We start from the raw sequence: 9,247 nt of genomic DNA on the forward strand, positions 1-9,247 counted from the left end.
AAGCTGGAATTATATCTTCAAATACTTACTATTTTTATAGTTTTAAAGGAAGCTTTTTTTGTATTCTCACTCATCTGTCTCCTAGTATTGAAATTAGTTCTACCAGACACAGACTGAATATTTTATTATTGGTCTCAGCATACATTTGCTATTTTATAAGAGAAATCCAGAGGTCGGTTGCCTTTAGTTGACTGGTCACAGCAAGCCAACTTCTATACTTGTCCAAGGATTCTCAGTGATATTTTCTCCAGCGCTCCTCCTCTGAATAATCAGAACAAACCAGTTTGGTTAGGTTGCAATTTTCTTAAAATTCTCATACAGAAACTAGTGTTTGTTTTAAACATTTCTACATATGGCCAGGGAAATCTATGAATAAGGTAACTGAACTCTTAACAGTTCTGTCAACCCTATCTGGGCATGGTGAATGGAAAAAAAAAAAGATGGAAGTGCAGTCTAACAGGAAAAGCTTATGGGGTACTGCCAATTCCTGCTCTTGGTTGCAATTACCAGATTTCTGGGAAAATCAATTTTAACCAGCACCTGGCAGAAGGTCCTTTGCAGCTACAGTCTCAAAGCCCTATTTCCCACCTGTTCTATTAGATTACAGGGCTGGTCAGAAGCGAGGTGACATACCGTGAGTAGGAGTCCTAGAAACAGAATTTGGCCAACGAGTTTAAATGGTGGATAGAACTAAATAAAATTCTCTTCAAGGCCACAAACATCCAGAGCGTCTCTAATGCAACACTGATCGAGAAACCTGCCTTAAGCTGCCAGAGCAGCTTGTGTCTATTCAACCACAAAACCACAATGCAGCGGGCCTTAGTGTAGGTCTCCCCCTGCATTGAGCGAACAGGGCCGTGGGCCTGGCTATTTTACTCTTCCTCTCATGCAGTCTTTCATGTTGAGGGGCTTTACTCATGTCATATGAATCTGTCGCCTCTGCCCACTTGCAGGAACCAGAATTTAAAATAAAATTGGTTTCAAATCCAGGTTTTTGTACGTTGTAATTTGGTTCCACTGTGTTGGGATGATGGAAGCCAGTCTCTGAACGCAGCCAGAAACATCTGCCACCCCATTAACTTCCTACAGAATCTTGGCACATTGTGTGAACATCGTGTAATTAAAAAAAAAAAAGATTTTACTTACTAAGATGGTCGTATACTGTATAATAGCTGAAAATCACATAAGCCGTTATTAATATGGCCGGACCGCTGATGCCACATTTCTTCACATCCCAGTATTTTGAGTAGAACCTGTTGTGGCCTAAACAAAGTGGAAACCCACCTTAGAAGCCAGGGTGATGGACACAGGTCATTAAGAATAATAGCTTGAAAAATGGAAGAAAACGCACATCTAGTGGCAACAAAAATAACGGACAAAAGGAGGAAAACCTGAGGCCACAATTAGAGATCATTTTTACCAGGAAGTGAATCTCGTTAAACTTAGCAAGTTAAGTGGGATTTTTAGCCAGGAGTCCTTGAAGCTGTAGCCCAGAACAAAATTCCTTTTTCAATAACTAGAAAGTTTTACTACTCAACCATTCCGCCAGCAACCACTGATCAAAGCGTACGGACCACGTTAAAATACCAATTTAGAGGTGCAGGAGACACGCTCAAATTCCGGGTTACGATCCCAAGATGAAAACAGAAGCTTGCAACGCAACCGTACGCTGCAGAATTCAGTGGAAATTGTAGTAGCTAGTTGAAATTTTGGTTAATAACTGCAGGTGAATCACATATTTTCATATCTTGACTGCCAAGCCAAAATACTTTCATGGAGTTAATAGTTTTACTAACCACATACTCTCTAGTCCTGTGTTTCTGAACATTGGCAACTTGAAGATGTCTGGAGTTCAACTCCCAGAATTCCCCAGCCAGCCATGCTGGCTGGGGAATTCTGGGAGTTGAAGTCCAGACATCTTCAAGTCACCAAGGTTGAGAAACACTGCTATAGCCAGAGTATTATTGATGCAAACTTAATAACAGAATTTTGAAATGCTACTGTCATGGAAATTCCAATATACATCTTGTAAAATTCCTAAGGAACATTCCCCCCCAAGACACATTTTCCAAATACTAACCTCTCCGGCAAGCTTCAAACATTGCTCTGGGGGTGTAGTTTAGTGATGCTAGCCAGGAGGGCAGCTGACCCAGTTTCACGTCCAGGAGCTTCATATCTTTAATAGGTACTAGAAAAGGAACCCAAAACATGGAAAGGGATGCAGCATTTAGGAATTATCGCCAAGAGATCAATATAATTTACAAGCGTATCCCTGTTTTAAGTCTCTCAAGAGCAGAAGAGAAAATTCAAACCCTTTCTCTTTCTAACAAATCTCTGAGTTCCATTATACTGAGATGGAGATTAAAAATCGTTCCTTGGCGGAGTGGGGATGCGGACCCAGGTCTTCCCACTGTCCTGTTTTCACAGCCCTGGCTCTCGATGTAAAAACAGAATATTCAAATGTTGAAGAAAAACAGATTTATGTCCCTATCAACATGCCTTTTAGGGACTGGGGGAGAAAAAGCAGCCCCAGAAGATAAGGAGTTGGTTAACCTCATTCTCTGCACCCCAAGCCATTGTAGGAGGAAGCCCTATTCATGTACAGCTGCAAAAAAAGTCAGGAGCCCGGTAGCAGGTTGTGTGAAAAGGTGGACGCTTTCGTGGGCTGCAGCTCCCTTCCTCAGATGCACAGATGTAGGATTTAAACTGGGATGAGATGGAAAGGGGGGTGGAAAGAGAGGGGAAGATGGCTGATGAGATGCAGGTCAGATGCCAGACTGATTAGAGGTACCTTACCAGTTAACATCCGCAATGGGTTAAAAACCCAGTTTAAATCCTCCATCTCTCTAGCCCAGTGTTGTTCAACCTGGGCAACATTAAGCTGTGTGGACTTCAACTCCCAGCATGGTGGCTAGGGAATTCTGGGAGTTGAGATCCACACAGCTTAAAGTCGCCCGGGTTGAACAACACTGGGCTAGCCCCTCCAAGCATCTCATGAAGGGAGTTGCAGCTGGCGAAAACTTCCTCACCCCGCTGCAGAAATCCAAAAACCACATTCAGCCAATGCTTTCCCCTCTCCCCTTCTCTTTTAAGAATGAGGGAAAACTGTGGCAGGCCAGCCAGGTTAAACTCCTGTCGGGATCATTTTGCTTCAGTTCCAAAGGGAGGCAGGTGATCCGCTCTTCAAAGCAGAACTTTCCTCCAAAAGACAAGAACCACATCCCCCCCCCCCCCCAATTTTTGTGCTTGCAAAATCTTGGGCTTGGGAGGATGGCTAGCGCGGTGGTCGGCTGCTCTGGATGTCAGCACGTCATGCATTTTCTTTTTTTTTATTATTATTCTGCTTTTAAGTGCAGGCCGCCCACCTCCAGCCCAGGGCATGTGCATTTAAGAAATAAAAATAAAATCCCACCTTTCTTTTCCCCCAAACTCTTGCACCGTTTCTTTCTGCATTTATGGGGAGGGACAACACAGGTCTTTGTGTGTGTGTGTGGGGGGGGGAATGAAGCTTCCCCTACTGCCTTTCTGCCTGGCGCGCTCGAGAGACAAGGCGAATTGGTGCCCTCAGCCCCCGCCCGGTGGACTCCAGAGTCCATGAGCCCCAGCCAGCGAGGCTCATGGGTGCTAGAGTCCCAAACGTCCGCAAAACGCGTCCGGGCTGCCTCACCCGGTTTATCTGGGAGGAAAGAAGCGAGCCTTAGGCCACGAGAAAGCCGGGGGTCACCTTGGCCTCTCCCGCCCCCGAGAAAGACTCACCCGGTCGACCCGCCATCTTGCGGCTGCTAAGGAACGTCCTGGAGTTCCGTCCGCAAAGGTTGCTGGGAAGAGGTAGAGCGCGCAGGCGCGGGAGGGTCGCCGGGCAGAAGGTCGTCCTCTCCGCAGGGGCCTCCTGGGGGGGGCTAGGCGAGGGGCGGGGCTGTCCGGAGCAGGAGACAGCAGGCGGGGAGGGTCCCGTTCGCTTTTTTAATAGCCGGAATTTAATAGCATCTTAAATTTAAATAATGTAATAATTTAGTTTAGTAGCATCTTCATTCTCTTCGCCCGCCAGGAAGCCCCCCTTCTGAAAAGGCAGATCCGCTCTGCCCCCGCGTCCCTCAAACCTTTTGCTCCCAGGACCCCCTCCCACTTTTAAAAACGATGGAGGACCCCGAAGGGCGTTTGTTTTTGCGTGCTGACAACAACATTTTATTTTATGGTCAATGTTTAAAAGAAAACTTTTCCCCAGGGACATCTATTTTTATGATGCTTTGGGGGTCAGGGTTGGGGGGTTCAGTATTAAGGCTCCCAGATCCAGGCTGCAACAATCCGTTGGCCCCTGGGTGGCACCAGAGAGATACCAAAAAGCCTAATTTTGCCTCCCTCTAGCAACAGCCTCCAGTTCTACAGCCCAGATAAGGGGGCCCTAATTCTTTCCACTTGGGTGTAGAGAATGGTGTCAGCACGTGGCGGAACCTGGATCATCAGCTCATCCGGGCTGTAAGAGAAGCGGGGTCAGGCTCTGCCTGGAAGTTGGCTAGAAGACCTTGAGGGAATCCCAAGGCTGTTGGGAAGATGTTCTCCAAGGCAGCGGGCAGCTATTTCCATGTTTTGATTGATTACATGCCATCAAGTTGATGTCGATTCTTAATGACACAAATTTTTCCCAGGACACTTGATGTCCCCAACTTGGTCCTTCAGGTCTTCCAACAGGGCACCCACCACCACTGTAACTGAGTCCATCTATCTACCTCACTGCTGATTGTCCTCTTCTTCTCTTTCCTTCTCATTGATTGATTAATTATGGGCCATGAAGTTGGTGTTGACTCTTAGCGACCACTAGATCAATTCTCTCCAGGATAACTTGTCCATAATCTGGTCCTTCAACAGTGTATCCATGCCGCTGTAGTTGAGTTCAACCACCTTGCTGCTGGTCATCCTCTTCTTTTCTTTCCATGTGGCCGTGGAAATTACATGGAAGTGTCCATCCAACTGGTCTCAGCAAAGGAGGCTTTGCTGCTTTTAAATGGAAAATGAATTGCCACCATGTAATTTCACAAGCAGCCATTTCAGAAAAGTCCCAGAAGGTGTCAGTCTTGTTTAGCAGAGCAACTTCTATTCAGAAATAATTGTCCTATTGGATGAATAATCAGCCATCTATACCTTAAAAAAAAAAAGGCTTATCAGAGTCTGTCAAGTGCAAGGGTGAAGAACCTACACTTCTGAGTTTTACTGAACTATGATTCCCAACAGCACAGCTGACAGCTAGGGATGCTGGGAACTGTAGTTCAACATCTAGAGAGTCAGAGTCTGCTCAATAATAGGACTTTAATTTAACATTATTGAGGAATTTCATGTATGTTTCGCAGACTAAGATCCAGCTGGGTCCTTTACGGTAGATACTCATGTTCTGTTCTCACATGGCTGATTTTACCTGGGAAGAAGTTATCAGAACCGCCCCCCTCCCCGCAAATATGCAGCACCTTAGATTGGCAACTGGTACGTTCCACAAAGAGGGTTCCATATGTATGATTGCAGTCATAATCTTCCCAGTTGTAGCCTATGACTGTGAAAGCTGGACCATCAAAAAGGCTGAACAAAAAAACCCTTGAGGCCTTTGAACTGTAGGGCATTTTTAAGGACTGCAAGAAAAACAAATAATTCAATACTAGATGAAGTAGAACTAGATAGTTTACTGGGAACATTCATAATGAAGTTAAAGCTTATATATTTTGGACATAATGTGAAGGCAACCATCCTTGGAGAGGACCCTGATGCTTAGAAAAATGGAAGGCACTTGAGTAAGACGTGGACAGAAGATGAGGTGGGAGATATTTCTCCTGGGGATATACGCAGGAGCCTACAAGAACTCAAAGAAGCAGCTACTGAGACCAGCAGTCCTGTCAAACCATTTTCCATCAAGTCGTAAAGGGTCAGAAGTGACTGAAAGAAAAACAGCAAAAACAATGACTTCCATCAGGGCTGGCCAGCCTCTCCCCATGACTTGGATGTGCTCTAGCGCCTTCCCCTGTTCCCAGAATCCTCTGTGTCTCTAGCCTGGTTGTCTTTTTGCAAGCAAGTTGAGATATGGTGTTACAGGTCCTCCAAAAAAGCAGAAATGTACTGGCTTAACTGCAAATCTCTCTCTTTGGCCATGAAATGTCACCTATTATACATGAGAATCTGAGTTCTTTGTGGGTCAAGAGGCAGAAGAAATGTTTCCTGACAATCTAAGAGATCTTCCAAGGCAGCCTGGAATCCATAATCCCTAGAGTGTTATACAAGAGTCTGGAAACTAAGGAGTGTCCCATCTTGCAAAGATGGACCTTTGTAGGACGCGCTATACACGAGGAGGTTTGTCTCCTTTTCCTCCCCTCTAGAAGCTGGCTAGAGGCACAATTCTACATTAATTCAGATTCCTTTCAGAAAGAGCCATCTCTGTTGCCTGAGAAAATAGTTATTTTCAGGCAGACCCACTCCTGGGCAGCTATGTTTAGCAACATCTATTTCTGTTAGATGGGGGAGAAACAACTTAATTGCTAAAAAAATAAAAAATAATAAAAAAAGTCCATGGCTTTAATGTAATTCTGTTACATCTTCTGCTGCTCGTTGTTTTGTGTCACTGCAGTCACATTCTTTGGGCAGGTTAGTAGCCTCAAGAAAGGGCTTCTCTCAACCATGTTCGGAACGGCTCAAGTCAAGCGCAAACTGATGGCAATAGCAGAGGCTCCGGGTGCATCGGGTAGATTCCATTAGAGTGGAAGGAAGACAAAAAAGAAGGCAGGGGGTGTCATCGGGTTTCAAACGGGATGCTTAAGCTTAATCATTCAGGTTTTGTCTTGCCTATTCTTCCAGCAACAGTGCTGATTGTCAGGTCTGAAGATTGCAACCTTTCTGTTTTTGTAATCCACCTTTCATGAGTGCCTAAGTGTTCCTACAGGAAGGCATTTAACTCCATATCCCTCCCTCCCTCCCTCCCTCCCTCTCTCTCCCCCTGCCTGCCTCCTTCCTTCCTTCCTTCCTCCCTCCCTCCCTCCCTCTTTCTTCCTCCCTCCCTCCCTCCCTCCCTCTCTCCCTGCCTGTCTCCTTCCCTCCCTCCCTCCCTCCCTCCCTCCCTCCCTCTTTCTCTTTCTTTCTTTCTTTCTTTCTTTCTTTCTTTCTTTCTTTCTTTCTTCCTTCCTTCCTTCCTTCCTTCCTTCCTTCCTTCCTTCCTTCCTTCTCTCTCTCTCTCTCTCCCCTGCCTGCCTCCTCCCTCCCTCCCTCCCTCCCTCCCTCCCTCCCTCCCTCCTTTCTTTCTTTCTTTCTTTCTTTCTTTCTTTCTTTCTTTCTTTCTTTCTTTCTTTCGCAAGATCTGTATGGACATAGAAAACTATGTTATTGCAGAAATGTTTCTAATCATGGAAGATCAAGAGCCCTCCCTGGCACCATGCTTTCTGATAGCCTGCTGATGTATTAATTTGCTGAAATATTTCTGGTCAATGACCATAATAAAGTTTTGGGTTGATTTGATGTGCCCAAAATATCTTTAAGGCACGGAGCCAGCTAGGTGACCTTGGGCCAGTCCCTCTCTCTCAGCCCTAGGAAGAAGGCAAGGGTAAATTTCACTTCTGAAATCTTGTCAAGAAAACTGCAGGGACTAGTCTAAGGAGTCACTAGGAGTCAACACTGACCTGAAGGTGTGGACACACACACTGTAATAGATGGTTATGGAAGAACAGCCTTCCTTTGCTGAATTCAGGCTAGAGATAAGAAGGTCTGCTTACTTAATAACTGCCAAATGAAAACTGTTTTATTTGTCTAAGTTTTCAAAGGCACATTAATTTTGTCTTTTTAGATGTTGGTTCAACTCACCTGGAGAATGTGCCTGGAAAAAGAGGACCTTTTCCTTGTGAGTGGGAGAGCTAAGACACGGAGAACACAGAAGTGTGTGTGTGTGTGTGTGTGGAGGTGGATTGTTCAATCCTAAAAACACTTTGTACTTTTCATTTGAACTTAGGATAAAGTGGCCAATTAATTTACTCAGGGGATATGGGGAGTGTGCAAATTCTTCATTCTCACCTACCTGCTTTTATTCATGTTCGTGTGATCTCTGGAAGGTTGAACTACATTTATTTGTTATCCCGGATGGATGGAAATGTTTTCCTTCTGCCATTTCTGCACTGGTCAGGGTTACAGGTCAGTTGAGTAGTTAAACAACTATGTTCCTATCGTTAGTACTGTGGGAAATGTGGTCACTCCCTGGCTGGATCCAAGATGACTCTCTTTTCTTGGCCCGCCATGGACCATCTGCAGCAGTAGCAGAACTTAAGTAGAGAGCTGGTCCTTCCGTTAGGGCTATGCATGACCCCACCTCAGCTGCCACAGATACATGTAGGCCTGACATGGAGCTCAAGAAAGCATTTTAAATCTCTTTTGCACACCTGCCCACCTAACATCACTATAACTTTGATTTGTCCCCTCTTAACATCATGTAGATAAGGACAATATGGAGATCCATGCATAAAGTATTCAAGAATGATAACAGCGGTAAGTTGCAGCTACCTACATTTTGATTAAATATAAGAGGAAACTTTCTGATAGCGAGATCTGTACCCGAATGGAACAATCTGCCTATGGAGTTTGTGAGGTCTCCATGTTTAAGAAGAGGCTGGACAGCTACACCACGCTATAATTCTATGAAAATCAGGAGTTTTAAAAGCCCTCAGCAATGTCAGGCTCCTAATAAGCAAAGAGGTTTTGGTTGGAAACAGTTAAGTTTTTGGGTCTCGTCTTTGGATTCATTCCTTATTAGCTGTAAAAAAAAAGCCTTTGTCTGTCTGGCAGTTAGAAATCTGATTGCGAAACCTGGCTGCTGTGCATTTGAACAGAATTGAACGTGGCCTTTTGGAAATCAGTACAGACCCTACTTGTCTCCTTTCCCATCCCTGCCTTTCAAAGATGCCTCGTAAAGGCTTTGGCTCGCCCCACAACAGGCCGCTTCTCCTTGGACTGAAACCACAGTCCTAGTTTGCATCTGGCCTTTATGTTCTAGCCGCACTTCCAGATGTTTTACAGGAAAGCTACTTTGGGCAGGGAAAAAAAAAAGAATAAGTTAAGTGTCTTTGTTAAGGGTATTTCAGGCTGAGGTTGGCTTTCCAGTTTGACCCTGTTGCAAAAAGTAAAGGCAAAAAAAGCTTGCCTAAAGTTGTTCAGCCAAAGGCAGTGATAAATCTCATCACGGGGCGTGAGTCCTTGGTAGCTTGGAAACACAATTTGTGCTGTTCTGGGATGG

General features: G+C 45.0%; 1 protein-coding gene across 1 annotated transcript; it reads right to left on the reverse strand.

The window, feature by feature from the left end:
• Positions 1–107: 107 nt before the first annotated feature.
• ATP5MF (ATP synthase membrane subunit f) lies at positions 108–3,884 on the reverse strand. The gene is made up of 4 exons (XM_025166682.2): positions 3,757–3,884; positions 2,081–2,188; positions 1,147–1,263; positions 108–261 (listed from the first exon to the last, which is right to left on the reverse strand). Exons 1-4 carry the CDS (start codon positions 3,770–3,772, stop codon positions 233–235), a joined length of 270 nt encoding a protein of 89 aa, XP_025022450.1. The 5' UTR covers positions 3,773–3,884; the 3' UTR covers positions 108–232.
• Between the last annotated feature and the right edge of the window lie 5,363 nt (positions 3,885–9,247).

This window comes from Python bivittatus, unplaced genomic scaffold (genome assembly GCF_059951505.1).
Source record: "Python bivittatus isolate LINGU-HERP-01145 unplaced genomic scaffold, Pbiv_v1 ctg000560_np1212, whole genome shotgun sequence".
NCBI classification, from domain to species: Eukaryota; Metazoa; Chordata; class Lepidosauria; order Squamata; family Pythonidae; genus Python; species Python bivittatus.